The 25,890-nt window shown below is 36.6% G+C and overlaps 1 protein-coding gene across 10 annotated transcripts in view; it reads right to left on the bottom strand.

Moving 5' to 3' along the window:
- Positions 1-893: 893 nt before the first annotated feature.
- The window catches only part of GSTCD (glutathione S-transferase C-terminal domain containing), a 48,073-nt gene continuing 23,076 nt past the window's right edge, over positions 894-25,890 (bottom strand). For 6 of the 10 annotated variants that reach the window (XM_064417116.1, XM_064417122.1, XM_064417120.1 and 3 more), the window contains 7 exons: positions 15,010-15,125; positions 14,744-14,788; positions 14,225-14,353; positions 11,600-11,733; positions 9,871-9,901; positions 5,972-6,041; positions 3,048-3,728 (listed from right to left, as the gene is read on the bottom strand). In XM_064417116.1, coding sequence (XP_064273186.1) covers positions 3,592-3,728; positions 5,972-6,041; positions 9,871-9,901; positions 11,600-11,733; positions 14,225-14,353; positions 14,744-14,788; positions 15,010-15,125 — 662 coding nt within the window. In that variant the 3' untranslated portion in view covers positions 3,048-3,591. Of the gene's footprint in view, positions 2,242-3,047; positions 3,729-5,971; positions 6,042-6,148; positions 6,524-8,000; positions 8,225-9,870; positions 9,902-11,599; positions 11,734-14,224; positions 14,354-14,743; positions 14,789-15,009; positions 15,126-25,890 lie in introns of those variants that run through there. The other 4 variants (XR_010360984.1, XR_010360982.1, XR_010360983.1 and 1 more) reach the window with 4 other exon arrangements.

Here is a 25,890-nt window from a genome sequence, read left to right as displayed (position 1 = left end):
TATAAATGTTTATATATGTACATATATGTTTAAACCTATTATAAAATCATCTGAGTGTCATTTCATTGCAGGTTACTTAAACTTACCTGACCATAAATGCTTTCTTTAAATGCTCTTTTCAATGAGAATACCTGGTATTGCATGTCACCTAGGAATACACCCACTTAGAAAGACATTTCTGCTTACTGTCATTGCATCCACCATGTAGCTAAAAGTCTAGCAAAAGTGAGAAACAGAAAATATCAGTTTAAAAATTGTGGCCACCCTATAAGTAAATAATTTTATGTGTGCTTGTCTAAGGATCACCTTTGAATAATTTTGGCCACTCATGCAGTTTTCATTAATAGCAAAAATCAAAAGATGGCTTTATCAGAATAATAGTAAGGTTTTACCTTTTTTTGTTTAGATCAAGCCACATAAAAATTAAGGGGCACAATGAACCTACTAGGAATGTCCCTTGTTTATTACTACCCTTGCCTAAATACGGCAATATTAAGACATCTTGAAATATGGCTGAAAAAGCAGATAAATAACACAATAAAGACAAAAATTAAAAAAAGACAAAAATAAGGATACATGTCCATACAGATGACTAACTTCTAACACAGCTTGGTGATCTGTTTCCTGTTATAAGATTACTTTTTCCAGCATTACAGGCTACAAGGGAAACATAAAAGAAGACTGTCAAGAACAATGGAAAATCATGACTATGCTAGGACAGCATTTTGTTCATCCTATAGCTGGTCCCAATGGAACAGTAAAATGAAAAACATAAATAGTACTTAGATATGCACCTTGGACATCAAGATAGCTCCTTGCATAACTAGCTGCTAGTTGTTCACTCACCAGGAGCACACTGTTTAGTCACCTTGTTTAGGCAATTTTAGGCTCTATTAATTCTATATCATTTATGTATATAGAAACATAGGGCAAAGTAACATACCTAAAAACTAATATAATTGAGTTCATCTTTCTAAAGTACATGCCACAGTTTAGCAATTTAATCTGTGCTGAATTAGGTATTATCTCTTGCTGCAGATCTTTATTTTTATGCTTTTTTCATCTGCTTCTCTTCAGTTTTCAATAAGCATCAGTTCATCTGAAGTATAGTTCAGGCTTTACTATTCCTAGCAACGTAACTCCATCCTTGGATGTGAGAAAGATTCTGTTCTCCTGAGAAGAAACCAGAGCCCATTGATGCCAACAGCAACAAGCTGTATCACAAATAGAATGCAGCCTCACTAATCCTGTAAGCCACCAAGATGATGGATATTGTGAGATGCCATTAAAATATTCCCAATTTTGGGAAGGAAAAAAATTTGTCATAAACTCACTTTGTATAGTTTGGCTCATCCAAGAAAAAATGGGATGTCATCACACATACAAACACAGCACTACTTCTGCAGGTTTTCTCCCTTGCTTCTATAAATCTTTTCTTCCTGTGAAGCCTATTTCTTTGTGGGTTGCAGATACAAAATAATTTACTTAAGTCACATGTAAGCAACACATGGGAAACTGTCATTAACATGAAAACAGGTACTTTAATAAATTGGGGAAAAATGGGAAACAGAGATTGGCATTTGGATTCTTGTTTGATTTTACCTGTTTTTCTAGACCATCTGAAGCATCTAATAAACGCTTGGTCATTTGTCCAAATAAGATTCCTTTTCCACCTCTCTTTTTAAGAAATCCCGGTTTTGCCTCTTAAAAACCCCATTTTTATTTTTTATTCAGTAGCACACATGTTCCCTGCTGTACACCCCAAATGTATTCCTTCTTTTCAGGTAGATCCAAAAACCATTACAGACTATTGATACAGATATTGCAAAGAATGTGAAGCACGTAAGAGCAGAGAATTCTGCTCTACTGAAAGCTCCGTACTATTGCATAGTATCAAACCATGCCAAATGTTCAGCAGCACCATAATTAAAACATTGATATTGCTACCCAGTGCCTGGAACAGAGAAGTGTGAAAACCCTTACTGTTAACAGCATCAGTTTCCAACTGCCTCACCTTGATGAGTTCTTCCTTCAGCACAAGAAGGTCATAAAGAGACATCTGCTCACTCCAAAAAAGTAATCTAACGTGACTAATGTTCAGATTGACATACCACTAATTTAGAAACTGAATTCTCATTGGACAAGTATTGCAGAAAACTCTGGAGATAACTGGTATCGCCAAGTATTTTGTATTTGCCATACATTCTTCAAAACTCAAGTTCCTCCTGTAACCACAAATAGCTGCAAAAAAAATATTTCATCATTATCTATGGAATAACTCAAGCTAAAGGTACATTCCTACTTGCTCACTTTTGTGCTTTTTAAATAAGTGGGTAACATTCCATATGTTCACAATAAAAAACCCCTAAGTATTTAGATCTTTTCGATATCTATGTTTCATGAATAATGAAATACTTTTGGATTCTTTTTTTTTTTTGCTCCAATACCTATTGTTTGTAATTCAGTTAGCCATATCTGGAAGCTACGTTCACAGTTTTCAAACTTCAGATTATTTAAATTGAAACATGGCAGAATTCACAGATGTGCAAAACCCCTAAACATGCAGTAAAAATCTCATTAGGAGCTACCTTCCATTGTGTTTGTGTCAACAGGTGATTTAAAATTAGGGGGAAAATGGAGCACAGGAGAACGCTTATTTTAATTTTAGAGCAGAGTAACCATGATTATCTTTTCAAATGGTTCCACTCTGCAGCTTTGGACAAGTTTTACACTGAACATAAAATCAATGAAGATTATGTATGTAGACACATCAACTGTTCTTAAACATTTCTTCTGACAGCAAATTTCTTAGGAATGGGAATCAATACACTACTATTACCAATGCAACAGTGAAGGATCCATTCACTAACATCACGTCTAGCTCCCACTTTCTGGTCAATGGATAATGAGGAGTTTGGTTTCTTTAAGCCAAATGTCAAATGCCTGGTTACAGAATCCTTGCATAACATTTAAAAGTAAATCTGAAGTATTTAAAAAAAAATTGGCAAGGTAGAATACATTTTTAATAAGCAGATTGAGGCCCAAAGTATTCTGATGAACTTTTATTAAAAATAATCTTCCTACAGTAGTATGGAATTCTTTAGCAAAGTCAGGCCACCACCTGTTGCACAGCCATCTTCAGTAAAACACTAAATTTGATCTTCTCTCTTCCTCTGGTGATCAGCACTGCTGGCTGATAACTGCTCTGCTTATGAACACAAATGCTGTTTTGACCACGAATGCAATTTCCAAGCAGCCAAGACACAGCTTTACTGAAAAGGAAATCACCTTTCCTTCAACAAAGCCAGTTTTTTCTAAACTTTTACAGATGGATATAATTCCATGCACAGTCATTAGATCCAGAAACTTCTCAGTATGAGAACCAAAAGTAGCTTAATGACACATTACAAGTTGATTTGTGATGCTCTGCATGCAGTTTGCTTTTCAGGCCTTTGGGGGCTGCTTCCCTTTCCGAAGGCAATGCGTTCAAGATGCGGGATTGTCTGCTTCCCAGCGCTGCCTCTATCTGCTGGATGTCATTATGCACTGAAGATTTATGTTCAGCTTCAAATTGAATGCAAGCTTCACACTCTAAGTAGGGATGCCCACAAACATATTGTTCTTTGGAGAACAACTCTCTGGCTCCATAGATATAACTTGGACAGAGTAGTTATGTTCTTCTGCAGCCCATGCCCGATCCAGATCCACAAGTCCCATACACTGCTTTCCTAAAATGAGAGCAAGGGAAAGCACAGAAACTCAAAATGTAAAAACATTAGCAGAAACATGCATGTAAATATTCAATGTTAGGAAAACACATCAGTAAGCCATCTAAAAAATAAGTTCCAAATCTACTTTAAAAAACATCTTAATCTGGTTTACGTTCCAAATCACATCTGTGACTTGTAACCCGCATTTTGCCAAGACCTTGAAGAGATTATTAACTCCTTATTTATGGGAAAAGGCACAACTATTTAAAAGTATTCTCAAAACTTACAGAAAAAAGTATGCTTTAATGTAAATGGGAAGAAAAATGCCTGGTTTACACCTTAGCCCTCTGAATTGCCAGACTTTGGGGTCTTGCTAGTCCCTTTATAACCATAGCTGTTTCCCTCCTGTACTTTCACCTAAAATCTGAAAAATCTCTGGTGATTGAACATGAACAGACTAAAATACCAAAAAGTGATCCAGTGTAATTGATTTGAGACATATTACTGTAACTACTTATAAACAAATATACTAAATTGGTAATACAAAATAAGCTTATTTCAGATTTACTGCAGGAAAAAAAACAGGAAGGATAGAGGATGTTATTCTGCTTAGAAGTTTTTTATTATGATACAGCCATGACAAGATGATGGGACCATTTGTCTTTACTTATTTACTCATTATAATTGATTATTATGTTCTGAAAAACAGAATTGACTTGTCAGATTGTATTTTCAGCATCTTGAAACTCTATTGAAAGAAAAATTTAATGCTACTTTGAAATGTTTTATCACTAGTAGTTACAGTCTCAAGTCAACAGGGCACAATCCTGCTTCAGTCCCAAAGATAATGATCCTACCTCTTCTCTTGTTCCTGACAGAATTGTATAGTTAAATGTACTTGGGGTCTGAGAGGAAGAGACAGGAGAGGAAGAGACATCCTGTTTGCCTTTCGAATAGGAGTCTGGCATTCCAAACTACCCTCTGGAACAGCTTACCTCTCTTCCCTGAATATATAAAGAGCTTTTGTGCCTGTGTCATTACCAGCCCTGTTATGCACCCTGGTCAGGTGCCATTAGAAGCTTTGGGCAGGTGGCACCAACACACCCTGCAGTATCCTTGTATTTCAGAGCAATTAATGCACATCACAATTGAATGCAGGGCTCAGTCCAACCTACCCTGTCTGTCCACAGTGAGTCCACAGCCTATCCTTCTCAGCTGCATTCCTTAGTTACAAAATAATTTCACTGCTTTGAATTCACTACTATGACATTCGGCCTCAGTTCTGTTGGTGGCTTGAGATATGAGGCGGGTTGTAATTGGGTTGGAGACAATTTAAATATACAATAATAAGGGAGGGCCTGAAAAATATTTTTCCAACTCAGTCCTGTATGGATCTGTATGTTTCAGGGAGAAATCACCAGTTTATATAACCAACCAGGACAGAACTCTGCAAATTACCTTTTGTAGCCCCATCGTCCCACATTTGTGGTTTCATAGAAAACCACTTTCTGTGGTTGGTTGAACAAAACGGCCACTGTCTCCAATATTATTGTTACAATAATACACACTGTCAGGACAAAACACTTAAAAAGTTACATTTGTGGAAAAAATCCCTGCAGTTTCAGACACTGAGAACAGATAAAGTTACAATCCTTAAAAAAAAAAAAAAAAAGTGGGTCCTATTTCAATTTTCAGTCCACATGGGGTCCAACACTAGTAAATGAATATTGACCTTTTTAAAATTTGTTTTTCAAATATTGTGACGATGACAAAAGAAACGGACAAATTTACTGTCAGCTTTTATGCAGGATCTCTATTATTTGCTTTTTGTGCAGCAAGTGTAAGAAGTACTTTCAATTGTTAAAATTAAGCTTCTTAAAAACATCATGCTTATTAACTAGCACTGCTTTAATATACTTTGCAAATGTTTCTTCTAAGCCAAAAATGGAGACTTATCTCTAAGCAGACTTAGAGTTCCTAGCCCCTTCTGTCTTTTCTGGCCTGGAAGCTAGTTTACAACTTCCATCAAAACAACAATACCAGACAGTAAAATGAAAACTGTCACTTGCATATTGATGATTTTGGATGAAGAAAAACATTTCTATAGCAAGAAGAGAACAGCAAGATGAGAAGTGTGACAAAACTTAAATTTTTCAACTGTTATCTGAAGACATCTACTTAATGCCCCATTCATAAATGTCCTACTTCTTCATATATCAAGGTAAAACCATGGTTTACACAACAGCTGCAGAAATTCATACCAATTAGCCTGCGTTCAGGTGGAAGCTGAACAGCTGTCTGATCTGCAAATCTGCAAAGGATCATGTGCTCCTATAAAAAAGACAAAAAAAAATAATTCATCAAGAAAAATCTGATTAAATGCTTAAGTGTATCAGAAATGCTACCACATTGAAGACAGTATTTCTAAAAAAATTTACCTGTGTGGAAATCCCAATTTTTATATTGCAAATACTTATGTAGGTCAAGTGTTTGTAATCACTGCCTCATTTCTCTTCATGAGTATTTATTTCTTCCTAAACTTCCTGATTCTTTGCAGCAGTTGAATGGGATGCAATGTATACAAGACAGCATTCTTCAAAGACATCCTGAAGACTAATTTTGCCTTCAACAACTGATGAACAACACAGCCATCTTTTAGCACAGTCATAATAGGGCAGCCTCCCTGCATCAATAAGCAGCTGAGACAAAATTCTTTAACAGCTGACTTGAACATTTTTCCCAGGCAGTGGTTTTGAATCCCAGGATAGGCTGGTGGATCAAACTTCCTCTGCCCAACCAAATCCAATCAAATCCTGAAGGAAAAAGATACCTGGCTGTGAATAGGAAAGTCTCCTCCAACAAAAGGAGCACAATTTACTTTCAAACTACCCCATTCCAATAAAATTTCCTGCAGATACTTCTACAGAAGAATTTCTCCCTGCCCACTCAGCCAGGGGGATGGTGCAGGGGAGGAGCAGCAGCAGAGCCCCATCCTCACTTGCTTTCAATGCCCACCACCCATGCCAGCACAATGGCCCCTCAAAGACCAGCCAAGGCAAGGAAGGCAAGTTAGCCAGGTGGAGAGAGCAAGAGCATTGCAGGTGTGGCAGTGGAATTACTGCTCTGGTGACAGCTGTGCTTTGTGGGACAGCTGCAATTCTCAGTACAGGGCAGAAGAAATCAGAACCATCTTAGAATCACACAGCACTCCCAAGTCTCCTACAACGTCATGGGGAGAAAAGATAATTGGGCAACAATGCAAAATGCTCTCCCAAGCAAAGTTTCCAGAGCTATAGTTCTGAAACAAGGACATGTGTCTTGCATCAAAAAGATTTTTTTTATTCTTGCCTGATAGAAAATTATTATTTTAAAGATTTGGTTCTTGTAACAGGTGGAGAGAGCGACTTCACCTAAGGATATTTCAGGTTCTTCCAAAAATCTGAAGTAAGGATACTTACTCCAGCTTTTTTTAGAGGGCCATAAACATCCAAACCTTCACTCCACAAAAACCCTTCATATTAAATCAACACGGCAGTTCTCTCAGTACACTCCACTCAATTCATAAACAGACACCTGACCACAAAATATTTTCCCATATACTATAAAATATTATTATTGCTTGATACACAAATATTACTCATTTAAATATATTTATAATATCTTGATGCAAGGATATTTGCTCCCTAGTACACTGCATTGACATGAAGGTTTCCAGCTCACAGCTTCATAAAAAAAATGGAAGCAAAATAAGACATGTCATAACACATTAAGGGCCTTAAACATGTTACACCTGGTCAGTTCAGTTCAAATGTGGCTACTCCTACAGTACAAAAGAGGTGAAAATGTTAAACCCAGATGTGGCCACTAAAGAAGAAGGGGTGCCATGGACAATGTGGCCACTGTTAGGAGAGAAGCAGCTTGGGGAGAAAAAGAGGGATTTAGAGGAGAGGGAGAAGACCCATGTTAGCACACAACTCCTCACCAGTCTTCAGGCACCTGACAGAACTTGGCTCTTTGCAACAGCAAGTTCCCAGCTCTTTGGACCAGACCAGAGCCAAGGTAAGTCATGTCACTTAACCTGAACATCTGAACTGACTCCAATCCTTGGCTTCTTACAGAGTGATCCAAAAAGATAAACTAGATGCTGTTATGACTACATTGTTCCCCCTGAAACAATGATTAAATTGTCATATTCCCTGTTGGCTGAAGTAAAAAAGGCAATTCTAAAGTAATTATTAGAAACTCCCCAAAGTGTGCATAGACAGTTAACTTGGTTACTAGAACACCCACCTGTTCCATTTCTATTAAATTTCCAGAGCTGTATTTGCAAATTTATACAGTGCTACTTTCCAATTCTCCTCGCGTCTTGACAGAGTCTCAAAATGCATCACAGTAGAAATCTACAGCTAGCATAACCTTATTCCTTGCAACTATAAACAAATGAATTACAGCATAATGTTCTCATCAAAAAAGTTTTGCAAATGCCAGACTTCTGGATGTCTTTTTAGATCTCACTAAAATGAAAGATAAGAGGAATTAATTTAAAATGGGAACTGGAGTGGGTGACACAGACAATGTCTGGCTAACACATGGCAACTTTGGCTGCTAGCCAATAACCTGTAAGAATTTATTAATATGAAATATAAAAATACAGCTAGCTGCATAACAGGAGTTATTTATAACTAGGATTATTTGAGGCACCAACCAGCCTAGACCAATTGTATAGACTCTCATGTTACTAAGAGCACCAATATTTTTTGGCCTTATCTTTGACTCCTGTGCCCTTCTGCAACACAATTAATAAAATTCTGGAGCTTCTCCAGTACTGACAAACCCTGTGATTTAAATCTGCATGGTTTAACAGATTAAGAAGAAATTCACTGAGTTGCAATGAGATTATACACGCTGTCCTAATCTAGGCATCCTTGACTTTATAACTGACATCATCTCTCTCTGTACTGTCAGCAGGTTTAATAATGCTAGTAAATAATTTTTTTCTGAGCTGAAACCTGAGTTCTTTGAGATGATGTAACAGTGATGCTGAAAGGAACATTAATCATAGGAAAAATTAATGGCAGCTCCAAATCCATCATGTGGCTTTTGGCATCTCAGTCTTTGGGCATTTATTACCTGATAACTGAACTTCCCTTATAAGATGGCTGGAGATTTTCTGAATTCTTAAAACTCTCTCTAATTTAGGGATCAAAGACGATAATCTATATTTTCCTACCACATACATTATTTTTGCACTGCCCACTGTTTCCAAAAGCATTCGGATAACAGAAATACCCTCCTTTATTTCCATATTTCTGTTACAAAGAATTATTCTGCACCTCCAAAAATCACTTCTACATTGTAAAAGTCAAGAGTCATGTCTAGGATTTGAGCTGTAAGTTTACATAACCTTGCTTCTTTCAGAAGGAAACACGTTCTTTCCATGCCATATTAAGTGCCTCTAACCCTCAAATTTTGGGGTGCTCATCACTAACTAGTTTAAACTCACAAGACAAAACTTAACAGATCAGTACTAGTTTTCTGCTGCCCACCTCTCTGCTCTTCCTTTTCCACTCTCCTGTTACCCTTCTCTCTGTCAGATCTGTATGCTTCAGTGATAATTTCTCCTGTGTTTCTCTCAAATTATTTCCACAGACCCCAGCTGCTCAGGGTCAAAACACACTTTAATATTTCAAAAATAATTTTTAACAACATTTTTAAAACTGCATAGAATATAAATACTGTATTAAATTCTTGCTGATCTGTTTAAGCTCTTCCCATTTACTATGTCCAATGTTTTAGACATAAATTAGAGGGAGGAATCTAATGTTTATTACTACAGTTGTATTTAACACCTAAACAAATTGGTATCCTGTAATTTTTAACTGATACACTGATTGAAGTACCTTAGGAATGGCTCACTTATACATAATGACAAAAAATGGGTTTTTTGTGGAGAAACTATTTAATTTTATTGAAGAAAAAAGCCTTTAAAATGGATGGTAGAGAGAAAACACAATGGCACCTGGTCTAATAATGAACATTTCACATAACACATGCCCCTCCTCGGGATTAGAAGATAACCACCTATATTTCATTTGATAAGAAGACCCAGTGAAATGCAGGAAACTGCACACAAACATCTTCCCTCTGTCCTTTTACATACCTTGTAGGACAAAATTTCTTTGAACTGATGACTGAAAAAAAAAATAGATCAATTCAATTCACATCTGAAAACAGCAAAGGTGGAAAATAGAAGCAATCATTATATATTTGAACACATTTAAAAAAACCCAGCAATATCTGTATCATACAGAAAGGCATAAAAATACCAAAACCCATTACAGCTCCAGTTCACTAGAAAACGGTGGGGTTTTTTTCCTAGGTTATTAATAAAAACTCTCTCTTTAAATCATTATAAATGCTAACATGTACCTACTGTGGTTTTCTCACTGTCATACAAAGACTTTACATATATTCAATTACACACACATATATTTTGTTTGTATCACAAAGCTAAAGGGTCTTTACAATGGAATTGGGTACAAAACACAGCTACTATGTGGATGTTGCCAGGCTATCATGTTTTGTCATCATATAACATAAGGAAAAAAAGGAAAAGCAAACCCCAAAATGTACCTCAAGACCAGGCTGATATTTCACAGACTTATGAGGTTAGACTGAAAATTGCAGCAAACACAATCATTTTTGCAGCATCCACAGCAACAAAAACTTTCTAAGTGATCATTTCCAGGCTCTGTGGTCTAAAAATGAAGCTGGTGAAAAGTTAAACATTAACCAGCCAATTTTAAAACAAATCTGCTGAGAAAAATTATATGCCTGTTAATTTTAGAAGGCTTGGAATTTTATTGCCTCTTCATTAGAAGACTTATTTGTATTATTGTGTCACAAGACAAAATGAAAGAGATGGAAGTATCAAATTGACTAAGAAAGAACAGTTAAATGCAAAGGTTATCAAATTGACAAGTTATAAAAAATTACTTTCCATACACTTCTGTACCACACTTTGATACTACAGAAAAGTATGAAAAATATTTCACATGAATGCATATTATCTTTTTAGATTTGTTGATACCTTTTAAGACTGCATGTTTCAGTTTCTTATTGCAGCAAATATATACTTAAGTCATTGATGTAACTCCTGGTAGAATTAAATCTAATTCATCTTCGACATCCAAAATGCAAAGCTCAGTTTTATTAACCAAAAAAAAGTCCAAGCAAAACACAACCCTTTTCCTCCACCTAGTTCTGACTCAGAAGGCTGTTTAACCTCTTATCTTCTGCCACTTTTTGCTTATCTTTTACATTTTATTTATATCAAAGGCATTAAAATTCTTAAGCAAGAGATATATTAGTATCTCCCACAAGGCAGATTTGAAGACAAAATATGTACACAATCCATTGAAGAAGTATTAAAAATATGAACTGAAACACAGAAGAGCTTATCTTCTTGGGAATAAATCAAAGAAGTTCTACAAGCAGTAAACTGTGGTATAAAGCAGACCCATTTCTTTAAACTGACTGCTTACATCTTGCTCCAACATTAAAATGTCAATTCCCCTTCTTAAAGTAATTTTCATGAGTTTTCTATTCACTTTGTGATTTGAAGGTAGAAGGTCTGCATATAAGATACTATATCTACTATGTTGATTGTATAAAGCCTTCTGAACCATGAATAGATAAATCTAGAAAAAAATAATCCAGGAATTATCAATCTGCCCGCGAGGATGGGTTGACAAACAGGAGGAAACAGTTTCATTTTAAGTGTGAATCAGCTTAGTCTGGTCACTCTCAATGATCCTCAAATGATTAATTCTATACTCTTTTAGGATTTTATTCCTTCACTTAAACTGATCTTGCAAGCTTTAGTTTACCTTCGTGGATATTTGAACTTGACTGTATTTTGAATGAAGCCGTAGCAGCAGGGGGAGATGACAAAGGCTGCCCGTGCCCTGAGGCAGTGCTCAATCACCATGTCTGTGGCCACCCCGCAGGCGTGCAGGGCCACCTACAGCAGGAAAAACAACCAAGAAAACACGGAAATTCATCACTGGAACATTCTAAATACAATCCAGCATTTTTTTTGGTTGACTGAGTTAATTAAATGCATGAGGAAATTTTTGCAACTAAAGCTGTTACACAGAAGGCCTGGTCCTTAATTCTCCAGTTTTTAATTTCTCTCCTTCATATCTATGTTGAGGAAAATTTAGGGTGTATTTCATTAACAAGGAATCAACACTGAAAAAGAGTCACTCACCAAAAGCACTCAAAAGGCAGGTGCACTCCATTGTGATCTCAAATAAACCAAACACAAATCTCCAGGACAAATAGTAGTTGTGGAATACATAATAACAGAAAAACGTATGTGGTGATTTGTAAAAAGTTTTTGTCAAGCAAAAAGGACTTAGAAATACAAAGAACTATGTCAAAACTGGATTTCAACTAAGCATCACGAGAAGAAGCAGATATACCTGAAGGTCACATCTTAAGGAAAAAAATTATGCTATTATGCTAAAATTAGGCTGATATTATATAAATTTAGATAATTTGATTTTCAAGTACTGAGTAAAATCTATAGGAAACAAACACTGGAGCTAGGGGAGGCATCAAATACAACTTGCCCTCCTTTAATTACTTTTTTCCTCTTTGTTATTCTTTTATTTATTTTTCTTTCTGTGAGGGGCTCTAACTAAAACTAAAATAACATTTGATCACAACTACCCGCGAGCACTGACATGTTTGGGCAACACAGAGGTTGCACCCAAATTCTTTCTGCTCTCCTACAGAAAAGCAAATGACTGCAGTACTCAACATACTGCAAGGGAACGCAGGCAGCTCCCTCCTATCCATAGCTGGGATGCCAAATGCACCACTGAAATGGGGCATTACCTTCTCTGCCTCCTCCCAGGTGCCTTCTCAGCACCTCAAAGAGTAGGCCTGGTGCATACTTAAACTAAGGATGTTTTTGAGGCATATTTCTGATATTATGCAGCAGAGTGGATTTATTAAACTACATTGTTTGCTTTGTTTTTAGTTCACTGTATGTCTAGAGAAGAGGTTTAAGACTGCAGAGCTCAGATTTCAGGGTTCAAAGCTGTTTTTCAAGGTAGAGCAACTGGAAGATAAAAACTTTGCTCTCAGATATAGATTAAAACAAAGTCTTTTTTGTTTCCAGTCTGCTGCTGTAACCTCAGCTGAGGAGACCATTAATCATCAACTGAACTGTAATTGCATACAGATGGAAACAAATATTCTTGTCTCAGGCAAAACACTAAAAAATTAACAAGAAAATAATTGCACAATGAAATTTTCTGCTCATATGAATTTAACAACAAAAATAAAACTAGTTTAACATCAGAAATAGAATCTTAATATCACAGCTATCAGATTATCATGGAATTCAATTATAGTTACTTCCTCATCTATCCAAGTAGAAAACAAAGCTAGCACTCTGCTTTGCTCTTTTTGCTTGCAGAAAGAGACCTTAAAAAAGCAGCAGATAAACCAGTAGCTTTGCTGAGCCTGTATGACCTGTTACACCAAATGATATCTTTGGCTTTCTGAAAACCCATTTAGTTAAGAAAAAATCCCAAATAAAATTCAAGACAAAGCTTTCTCAGTATACCCTATACATTGAACTCACTATGTGAAACAAAATAAAATGTGAAGACTAATGCAGATATTTGGAAATGAAGGGCTGGAAAAGAAGAATTTCCAAGTGAACACTTCTGACATATACTTCAATATCTCCCTTGTCACAAAATTTGAAAGAGAGAATATAATGCTTTTTTATTAAATAAAAACTCCACTGGGTTAACATTGTATTAACCTTTAAAATGGGCCCCCAGAAATCAAGACCAGAATTCCAATGACCACAAAATTGGAGACTCATTTCATAAAACAACTATTAAGCATTTCACACACACCAAGTCAGTGTATTATTCATGAGATCCTGGTATTTTGAAATAGCTCTCTAGTTCACGCACTGAGATTTATATAACAATGTAGCACAGAAAATAAAGCTAGAGAATAGGAAATTTACACTTGGAAGGACTGGGCTAAAACCATTTATTCTCTCCTCTTTCTCCTGCATTAAATTTCTTTTCCTTTCTTAAATAAACCAACCAAACAGTTAAACAGCACTGTTCATGTACCATAAACCTTTAGCATTACCTATCCCCAGCTACAGTCAAAACAGGCTTTTAGATGGATGATTTAAAGAACAGTCAGTCTTGCATGGAAAGCTTGCACCTTGCCACACAGGTTCATATTCTATTAACAGCATAAAAACCTAGATGACAGGAATATTTACAGAGCTACAAAATACTATTTATGCCTTATTCTTCACTAGGGCTGTAAAATTCTACACAGAAGATTAATCTCATTTACTTTCACAGTCTGTATAGACATACAGAATTTTATTCTCTCATGTATATCAGTTGTTTTAAGAATAATTAATGAGACAGAAGTTTTGAAGTGGAAAAGTTATAATCACTTACCCCAATGTTAAAAGTCCCATTAAAATAGTCCAAATTTGCTTGAATAAACCAAATGTTGTTTAAACCTAGTTCATCACTTCTGTCTTTAGCACGGATCAGAGATAACTCCTTATTTTCTATGAGTACCACCTAAATTTCACACATAGGAGAAAGTAAGGTAAAATAATACTGAGAAATAAAAGTACAACATTACCAAGCAGAAAACTTTGTAGTTTGTTGACAAAACCTCTGAATCACTTGTGGCAGAGTCTGAGATCTACAAAATTATTATCTGGAAACCCAGGAACAAACATTTAATACTTGCCAATATTAATCAGCTTGAAAATATTTTTTATTTCCCTACTACCTTTGTCTTCTCTGGAAAGCACACACTCATTTGGGGATTATGCAAAAAAATTTGCATGTTCCAATCCTAAGTCCTCTGCTGAGACAACGGTGACCTCTATATGTCCTCTCTACATACACATCTTTCACATCTTTTTAAGATGATTACCAGAAATCTTTTTATTGAGGATTTACCTGACATGATGGCATCATATAAGCAAGAACAATTCCAACATGGCCCTGTGAAAACAAAAAGAAATAACAAAATCTGAGTCATTTTTCAGTGTTCCCTGTTGTTCACTCATTATGTGATGAGCATCCCCATAGCAATGAGAGAACCTTTGAAAGCAGCTAAAATTTCAGCATCTGCACATCTGCTTTTCTTTGTAGCAGCAACCACCTAGCACTGCAAAGACAAAAGCTGAAAGAAGTTGCACCATATAAACAAAAACATACATTACCCCTCCACTGCAAAAATCCACAATCAAATCTCCAGGTTTTGCAAGTTTTGTCACTGCTGCTACCAAATTGTTCAGCTGCTGCTGCTTCCTGAGAGCCCGGTCTCGAGACATCTTTCCTGGGGGTGACAGAGAAAATGTCTAAGTAATGATCAACAGCTCTCAACACTGACAATTTTACATGGGTAACTGCAAAGCACTGCAAATGCAATTTATCACTGAGATTGAAAACCGCTGGAAAACTTGTACATCTTAATCCACTTCAAGCTAAATTCATATTTAATGTATTAAATATTTGGTGGAACCTTCCCCAAAATTAACCTTCTAGTTGTTGCTGTTAATGTATCCTTAGGAACCAGCTCATATAAACTTAATGTAAAGCAATCAAACTCATGTAAGCTCTGGCCTAATTCTCCTCCAAACCTGTGATTCATGCTGAGAGACAGAGTTCAAACATATTCACAGTGAGGCTGCAAAAATAAATCCTCATTTACTCTACCTATATACACTATCCTTAAGCATTTTGGTTTTAAAACTTGTACTCTTTCTACTGTCAATTTTTACTTTTTATACTAACCAGACCTATTTATTTGAATGACTGCATGTGCAAGGAGGTACTTCTCAAATGACTATTTCTACATAGCAAAGACTGGCTTTCCATCACATCTCTAACAACCAAAACTGGAAAAACTATTCATTTCTTTCAAATGTGCTTATAAAACTCCAACAAGAGCTGCTTCAGATACAATAAATTTGTTGAATCAGCACTTATGTATTTGTAAGGCTGTGTTTTGTCTCAGTGGGGCTGAGTGCTGACAGACCTATTAAAGACTCCTTTACTTGTTCAGAAAGCAGAGTTTGACACAGATATTGACACCTCATCTTCACAATAAGAAAAAAGTACTGAAATTACTCTTTAGTATTAAGTACAACTCCTGAAAACCATCAAATTTTCATACTGTGCAAAATTAGCAAATAGATTCTAAGATCCCTAAAAATCAAAAAGTAAAATAGTCACAGGTTTCATCAGCAAAACCAGATCCACTACTAAGTATTAGGTTAGTCAATGTCATGAGCATTAAATTATTAAGAAAAAGAATTTTTTAAGAATTAGCCTACAGTCTTCAAAAACTAGCAATTAACTCCTCATGGTCACCAACTAACAAGGTTCATCCTCCTTTATTGTGCAAGCAATAAGTAGTAAATACTCCCTTGAAAGATGGATAAAATGAAGCTTGAATCAATAGGACTTTTGCCTGCTCTACCTCTGTATTTTGAGCTTGGTAGCCAGAATTACAGAAACATAGCAAGTTGTGATGTGGCCTGCAAAGAATGTTAGTTAGCATGGTTAATTAGTCCTTCACTACAGCAAACAGGAAATAAATTCAACTAAAACTTTTGCAACTAAAAATATTAGTTCACTTGGCATTTCACAAGCTCTGTGATTGTAAACTATGTTAACTGCCGTCTTCAAGAACAGAAGGAAAAAAAGCAGTTTGAAATTTAGCTCTACAAGGCAAAACCTTGAAGAACTTGACATTTTTTTGTACAACACACTGAAAGGTCCCCATAAAATTATTTGCTTCATTCATGAGAACCCAACTAATAGATTGCCATGCAGTCCCAGAAAAATTCATTTTCAATAAACAGTCACAACAAAAATATTTCATTTGGTTTCACAAATCCAACATTACCGTTAATTCAGCCCATGTCAAGCAGAACTTTAAAGTTTCTGTGGCATTCAGAGGTCTTGTACTTTGGCACAAATAAATATCAACTTTTCAGAAGGCAAAGCCCCCTTTACTTTTGTATTACCTCGGTCACTATTCAATTTCGTATAATCCTTCAGTCCTCAAAAATTCTTTCATATTTCTCAAGTTAAACATGAAAAGTCACTGAAGTACCCTTAAAAAAACCAAACCCCATATATCACCTCTTAGAATTTTACCCTATTCAACTTCCAAGTCCTACCACAGTACATCTGCACACGCAGCTACCAACACATCCATGTAACACAGCATGTGCATTCTCCTGTTACATACAGTAGGGTTGCATACTTCTATCGTTTCAGCACAGGTATCTTTTACATAAGCCTTGGTTAACTAATTCAAATGATAATATGATTCTACTTTTCATGGAAATTCAGAGGAAGTGTATTCATGGCTGTACTGTTTAAGTACAACAAAAAGGCTCAGTAACTACAAACCAACAGATACTGTTTTATACTGAGCTGAACAAGTTTTTCTGAAACCAATGCTTTTCTTAATGGTAGTTCCTTATGATAATTCAGGATATTCTAATTATTTCCTAACACCCACAATATCTTTTGCTAAACTCTTTTTGATACCTGTTGGCAGGTAGGGGGTGTTATTTGCTTCTTTGTAGTGGGGGTTGTTGTACTTTTGTGTTATGGTGTTTTGTGTCTACACAGAGTATTAGTCACATTAATACAGCGGTACAGTGGTTCCCATGCAACCATTACAATAAGCAGAACTCAAAAAAGATGTAAGGAATCCAGCTCAGCTAACATTTATTTACAAAGAAATACTCTCAGCAGTCAAAAATAATACCACCTTCTTCCAATTAACTCTGCCAAATCTTGCAATAAATACAATTAGCAAAGCAAATAACTTTGCTGAGGTCCATCAGTTGCCTTGGTTATTTGAACAACATTCTTCTTCAAATTCAGCTGCTTTTATTAAATCTGTGTGGGCCAATGCTGAAAGCTCAAGATCTGCCCTCCCCTTCTCCAGCCTGGGACCACCTTCCAGCTGCCCCCTTTCACTGCACTGTCCTGTCTCCCTTCCCCTCCCTCTCAAGCAGCATCCTGTTAGCTTTCAGCAACATCTGTTCCCTACTTGTTGCATGACCACACCAGAGGAGAGAGGGGAGGTATCAGAAGATACTTCCAGGCCAGCCAGCCCCAGCATCACCTCCAAGGATGCCCTGGCAAGGACCCAGTGGAATCACAGTCTGAAATACACACTATATCAAAAGGCAAAGAGGCATGCAGGAGGAAAATGTCTCAATTCTCCTCTATCTTTTGTAATAGTGGAGGGAGGCAAATTTGATTGGGCAAAAAGGATGATTATATTTTTTGAGCACTACCTGATTTCAATATAGCAAATAGTGTGTCTGTAGCTTGTTCACCTGGGCGTAACTCAAAGTAGGGGACGCAACAAGCACGGCTGTTGAGAGAGAAGTTGGACCACATCCTGCATTGGGACTTGAATACCTCCTCATTGACATAAATCTGTCCATTTAAAAACAAAAAGTTACATTCTTATGGTTTCAGCTTTGGGAATGAAACAGACTTTCATTCCAGAGTAGCCATAAAACAATTAACACTGCAAAATGTCTCTAACCAATTCCCCAATGCAATCTAGATTGTGGAATGACACTGACCTTGGCTCTCCACTTATCGGGCTCAGTGTAAATTGTTTTTGTTATGTTCAACTCTCTTACAGTTGTGAAGTAACTCAGTCAGGCTGTTTGAGTGATACTGGACTAAAAAGTATCTGTCACTGGAAGCCTGCCTCTTAGTTACAAAGAATATACTTCTTTACTGTGTGTGTTAAGCCTAAGGGTCAGACTTTGAGCTCTGACCTGAATGCAGAATTCAGAAGTGGGCCTCTAAAAGAGAAGTTTTAAAAAACCTGTTGAATTTGATCATTAAAGTCTTTCTTATAATGTGGGATACTTCATCTGCTGAAATTCACTAAGACAACATCATCAAATTAGTAAAAATGTTCCATGGCTTTTACATTTTCCGCTCCATCAGAAATTAACCCCCGAAATCTAATACAACTAACTTACACAATAGAGGAATTTTCAAAAATTGAAAAGTAAATGGAACATTTAACAGCTTTCTGAACATCTTCATTAAATCTTAAAGTAGGTATTTAATCAGCATTTTCATTATGTTGAGATAATACTTCTGTGTTCTCCTACCTTCAGCAATGTAAAAGTCTAATTCACATTTTGGAAGGCCAGGGAGAAAAAAACATCCGAAAGAAAAGAAAACCCACTTTGAAGCATCAGGAATATCAACTATCCTAGCAGCCAAAGCTCTATGCTGGACTTTTTTTTTTTTTTTTTTTTTTTAGAGAAAACTACAGCAAATCTCAATTTTCTTTCTTTTTCATTCTCTTGACCTTGTGGCTTTACCAAGATTTTAGTCCCAAGGTATACCCAAAAAGGAACCTGTAGGTGGGAAAGTATATGCTTTCTGGCTCTGCAGAGAATCTCACAGAGTTACAATGTGTATGAAGACAGAGGGGCCAGAAATCTCTGAATAGCACCAGGAGAACTAAATGCTCACACCTTTCCAAAAGGCACATCCACAAGCTGCAGCAGAAAGATGCAGTTAACACAAGATGATGTGGCAACTCTGCTGGCCTTCTGAACAGTTTGAGCCCTGTTACTGCAGAGGTAAACAAAGAATTCCTTTCTCTACCATTCCCTTGTCTGTACCACTACTTCCAGGAATGCCCAGGCTCTCTTTGGGTGCTACACCACTCCATATGGTGTGGGTCTCTCATGGCTTGTTGAGCTATGTCCCAGTGCTGCACTCCATATGTACACAGCGTATGTACACTTCAGCTTCCTCATTGGCCTTCTCCAGGCACTGTGACACTGGCCCAGAAAGCCAAACAGCTTTTGGCACCAAACAGAATTGTTTTGTACTTACAAGAATTATGACAATCTGTCTTTGTAAGTTTTTTAACACACACAGTCACGACTGAAGCGCTCAGACTATAACTTACTTCTTCTCTTTAACCAGGTATAAACTCCTAAGCAAGGACTAAAGGATATGCTTTATTATTTGTGTCACCAAGAGACAACATTTACCAACCTTTTCTTTCTCCCTAAATTTGGATATAATATTTAAAGAATTGCAATGTACAAAATGAAGCTTTACAAAAAAGCTCACTGTACAATTCTCAAGAGAAAACACAGTGTAAAGCAGAATGGCACCTATGGTAATTGCCTGCTTCCTAACTCTGCTAACAAAGATGACTCACAACAATCTATCACTACATTTTAGTTCTCAGTGAAATAGAAGTCTGTTATATTATAAATAAATTTATGTGTTTGTTTACAAAGGCTACAACATTTGCTCAATCAAATACAAGATCAGATAGCTTAAGGTTATTATTGATTCATTTGTTCTTTCTTTGCATTTGAAAATTGCTATTCTGGTCTCTCTTTTAACACAGTGGATATGAAACTATTGATTTCCTCTTAAAACACTTTTCTGATTTAAGTTCACAAGTAATGGAGTTGGGGCAAATTAAAAAAACCAAACCATCTAGTCCTGATTCTGTAAGTATTTCCTTACTTTTGCATCAGAGTTTTAATGCATTAGTCCTATCAAGAAATATACCACTTTATCACAGACATTAAAAAAAAAACCACCCAGCAACACTAACCAAAGTGTTGTGCTTTTATTACTGTCCTCCAGACCTCATCTTCTCCCATTTTTAAGTTTTCTCTTCATTCACTCTTGGAGAATTAAAATATGAACTAGAGATACAGTAAAAACACTGTTTTATAGATGAGGCTGCATTGCTGAAAACCTAACTTTCCTTCCTTTTTAATATTATCCTTTTACAGAATATCTTGTTTTATACTATGCCTGTTTGAAGCAGAAGTATATCCTGAAGGCCAGAGTGTATTTTTATGAATAAAAGCAATCAGCAGCCACATTTATCCACTCAGTTCAGATGTAGGTGGTTGGGCTTTTATTTTTTTGTTGTTGTTGTTTTTGTAAGCTTTTTTCCACACTGCTGGATGTTTATCAAAACATACTCTGGAACTATGAGGTTTGGAAATACCCCACATGCTATTACTAGTTGGTAAAAGGACATGCAAATGCTTATTTTAAAGAGGTAACAGGCACATATGCCAACTCTGCAGCTTCACATATTTCTAAAAGCAGCAATCTCTATTAAATGAACAAAGCTGCTATAAAGTTGTCTTGGCATAGTAGGAATGTCTATTCACTGTTTCCTACCAGAGCACTGCATTAATTTAGTTCATCCCAACAATTATTAGATTTTCAGGAAAGTTGTGTTTTGTTTTTTAACTAACCTCTGAGAAGCTTAGGACTAACAACTGGCCAACATTTTCTGTCTGGAGCCTCCTTACAGCTGAGAACAGATGGCTACTCTGCACTTGGCAGCTCAGAAGGCATCGGTCTTCATCCTGCAAAGACCACACTTGGAACACTTGGATGTTCCTGAGAAGCCTCAGAGAACGAGCAGCATTCCTAAAGTTACTCATGTGCACATATTGCAAAAATGGCATTAGCATTCACTGGGCTGGGGGAAAACAAACAAACAAAACCTCCTAAACATTACAAATGAAGCCTATAAACCACCCCTCTGGAGAATGTGCAGCATGCACTGAGAGTCAACAGGTAAGGCCAGAAAAGAAAATCCCAGAGGCCACATTACTTTTTATTACAAAAAGTTTTTTTTATGATGAAATGTGATGATGTTTTAGCTACAGTCAAGGGAATAGGAGAAGAGAATGCTACAATGCATGATTTAAAATATATTGGGCAATAATCAAAAGGACAGGAAAGACAACTGCACTCCATGACAGCATTTTATTGGGTTTTTCTTAGGTAGGAGTCCCTCCTGATGTTAGTAACCAATCTGCTCTTTATTAAGGCAAGCTGTGCAAAATAGTTTTATCACTTCAGGCACAAAAAACCCCTACATCTCACATATGCTATCTTGGTGTAGTCTAAAAAGGTCAGACAGCTATGAAAACTGACCCTTGACAACCTAAGCAGGAACTTGGCTCGCTTTCCTTTTTTGTTTTTTGGGGTTTTTTGGGTTGTTTTTTTTTTTTTTTTTGCATTAAAGTATTTTAAGCAAGAAAAGAGTAAGGCACCTTTAAAAACCATAAAGACCTACAGACACTACTAAAAACAAATGAAAATTAATGTTGAGGTCCCCCGAATGTAACTACATTCTATTTTTAAAAGACTTGTTGTTTGGTTTTTTCCCAATTAATTATCTTCAAAACTTTTCTTCTAAATATTCAGCAAAAAGCAAACAAAGAAAACAAAGACCTAACATAACTAGAAAACAAAGACCTAACATTAATCTACTATTTACACTATTTTAAAACTATTTTGTACTAGATTATGAAGCGTCTATATGTACTTAAATTAATGAGCGTTATCCACATTAGTATGTATTTGCTAGCCATGCTCTTCCAAATTTTTCACATTATAATATTGCCAAGAGCAATCTTCACAAAAATCACTTGTCAGCACCTTTCCCAAAACATTAGATTAGTTCCAAAGTTCTCAGCTCCTACACATTTAAGCTGACAATGTCTGTTCACTCTTGTTCTCATTCTGAAGCCTTTGAGATTCCTGTTTTCAAGCTATTTTTCTAGAATCCCAAAGATTAGGGAATAACTTTGTTTTAAAATTTCATGACAGAATTATGGGCAGAAACAAAGACCCTGCAGTCACCCTTCTTCTACTCCTTTGCACATGTATTCATACACTCCCTCTCTCCCACTGCTCTTTCTTCACCTCTCTGCCTAACCTTCATTCCTTTAGGGTCAAGATTCCATCAAGCCAGCTATTTTGCCTGTATCTTATGCTCCTTAGGTGCCCAAACCCACCTATCACTTATGGCCAAGTGTTTAAGATGTGATGAAGAAAGCACAGCAATACAAAACTTAAAAAGTGAAAGATGATAAAACATTTAGGGAAGAATAAAGGAAAGGGAAAAGCAGCCTCTGCTGTACTAAATGTGGGAAAAGGTCTCTAACACAAACGGAGTGCTGTTCTACCTATACACAGCATAGGTAGAACAGACATTTGGTAATGTATATATACACATTATACCAAATGTCAGTAACACCCAGGCTTGGGAGGCAGGGGTTGCTCGCTTTCTGCAAAATATCTTCAAATGAAGATGTCACTGTCTGACAAGGAAACCAGAATCAAATGCTTGGTTTACCTTTCACAAGCCTAATATACTGATTAACAGCTACTGTCTTGCTGAGAAAGGGGACTTGAAGTCAGTTCTCACCAGGGACTAAGTGTTTGTCCTTGTAAAAACAGGAGAGCTCCTTCCCCAGCAGGCAGCAGTGGCGGCTGCGAGGTCAGAGCAAGGGCCAGAAGCCCCTGCTGTTCCACACCCACAGCTGGCCGGCAGCAGCTTGCCTGCAGGGGACCAGCTCTCAGCAGCTCAGAGGCAGCAGGAACAGAGATTTCCCTTTCTGAGCTCCTTATGCTGAATTGTTTATAACTGATTGTTAAGGAAAAGGTAAGGACTGAATTGCCTCTGTACAGGAAGTCGTGAATTGCAGAATTAAAGGAAAGCCCAAAAGACTCCTTCTGATATGCTGTATATACACCAACTCATGAATTCCCATCACCACCTCCAATTAAGAAAAAAAATTACATATTAGCTATATGGATAATTTGAATGATTCCTGTCTTTGATTTGCTTATCAATAAGAGTGAGAGAGCCTGAAATAATAAACCAGAAACAAAAAAAAAGCTGCTTGGAAGGCAGACATACTTCATTTGTCCCTTATGTATCAAGCAATTGGACAACTGGCTGCGGGACAAACAGCAGGACTTTCAGCTTAACTTCACACATTATGCCTGTTTACTTTACAAAGATGAATGGCTGGAGGAATTCCTTCAGAACATCCTGATGAAAAGTAATTTCATCCTTGAAATTTCATCCTGAATTTCTGTCATTACAAAAATTAAATCCCACACTGCAAAGGTTTGATGACATTTCAACATGCAAATAACATCATTTCACAGTGGCTGTATATAACTTCCAAACAAAGGCATCCAAGTTGCACATGGAAAGGCCAAGGTTACACATTTCTCCATTCTCTGAATTCCGTCTGATCTACACATTGCAATTATTACAACACTTACAGCTTGATCCTGTATAAATCTGGAGTTTATGAAAATTTTAGGAAATTCAATCAAATTTGCTGTATGAAATGAGTGTCTTTGGTATTCACGTGCTTTATGTTAGCTAAAAAGGCTGAAAAAACATTCAAGAGTTCAGAGGAAATACAGGAATTACAGAGCTCCATCATAAGGTTTTCATTCAGTAATAGTAACTGCTTGACCACTCAACGTTTTCTTTTCATTTTTTTTTTTCTAATTAAGTTTTGAAGCAAAGTTGGGGCAGAGGGGAATCAAAATGAACAGCAGTTTAGATAGCAAATACAATTATTTCCTTTAAATATATAGCTAAGTAGGGTATTTTCCATATAATTTAAGTGAGTCACAAGCTTTGGATAAGTGCTCTTTTAATCTCTGATGTTGAACATCAGTATCTGCTTGTGCCAGGTTACCGCCGTAAACGCTGATGATCAACATTAAAGTTTGTTTAACCTCCAGAGCTGCACTCTGGAATAAATAAACTTTTGCCATTAGTGGTTTGTATGAGAGATTTTAGAAAAGCAAACACACAAAACCACCACTAATAAAAATTTTCAATCAGCATTTCTCTTTGCACAGCATTTTCTCCCCAGGGCTCTCTCAGCCTATGAAGGCACAACGAGCAAGCCCCAAGTTGCTGAGGTGGCAGTCCCTGAGCCACAATGAAGCTCCTCTTACAGAGTGCCTGCTGTGCAACTTTGCAGGTAGCACGCCACGGCCAAGAACAGCTCCTAAATTGCCCTTTGAAATGTCTATGGTGCTCTTAGTAACCAGTTTGGGTGGAAACCAACATGTATCTCAGCATTCTCAGCCTGGAGAAGTGCTGTAACTAGGTAGAAAGAACCAGACCACCGGCTAATCAAGACTGGCATTTACTATTAGAGAAAATAACCCAGGCTTTGTAACAAACACATTCCTAAAGACAGCCAGGCCATTGGTACGCCACCACCTTTAAAGTTGTAACAGATATTTATCCACACTAACAGAATCAGGGCATTTTGCAGAATGCTTCTGTTCAAAGTGCTCCTTTTCATTGTTGTCAGTAATCCAAATGACCCATTCAAATCCTGCCAAGTTAGGTAAAGCACAAATTGACAATAATCAGCACAAACAAACTATGATGCAGTGGAAGACAAACCAATGAAATAAACAAAAGAAATATCCACTTCTTTCCTTTTAATATATAAAAATGATGGTGTGGTCATCTGGATCATATTACATAGCAATAATCACCCATTACCACCTAATGCTACTTTATTGCACCTTTTATGTCAGAAAGATTGTGAAATAAAACAATTCTGCCATAAATAGAAATTCTTCATGACAAGTCAAAAACATGCAACATGAAGACAGTAACATTTTAGATCAAGTTTAGAAGATAAAAATTAAATGAAACTTCAATGTGTTTTAATGAATTTCTAAAGGACTACACATTAAAAAAAAAGGGGGGGGAATGCCTCTCAAATAACACAGAACTGTCAGCTTATGCTACACATCACATCACAAATACATTCCTAGAAGGTTTTCAGAGCATATATAAAATACCAGTTAAGAGAAAAGTTGATTGTATCAATTCAAAAGCTGCCTAATGGTGGATTTTATTTTTTTTTTAATTCTGGCTAATCCAATGAAACATAACCTCAGAAACACTGCTGAAAAGTTAGTTGTGCACACAGTTCTCCACTACGTACATACATACTTGACAAAAGAGCAGAAGAGGGTGTTCTGTTATTATAAGGAATAAAAGTACCCAGGCTTGAAAATATTGTCACAGGCTAATTCATTTTCCTGAAATCCAAAGCAGAGGCAAAAGTGAGTTTCCAAGACAACAAATACATAAAATTGGCACTTGTTGCCCAATCAATGGTTCTAATAATAAAAGGTTCCTTTTTCTTGTGTTGTAAGCAGCTTTGTGGCAGGTGGCCTTTTTTATTATT

The sequence above is a fragment of the Passer domesticus genome, chromosome 4, assembly GCF_036417665.1.
Source record: "Passer domesticus isolate bPasDom1 chromosome 4, bPasDom1.hap1, whole genome shotgun sequence".
Lineage (NCBI taxonomy): Eukaryota > Metazoa > Chordata > Aves > Passeriformes > Passeridae > Passer > Passer domesticus.
This window is presented reverse-complemented; position numbering and strand designations above follow the sequence as displayed.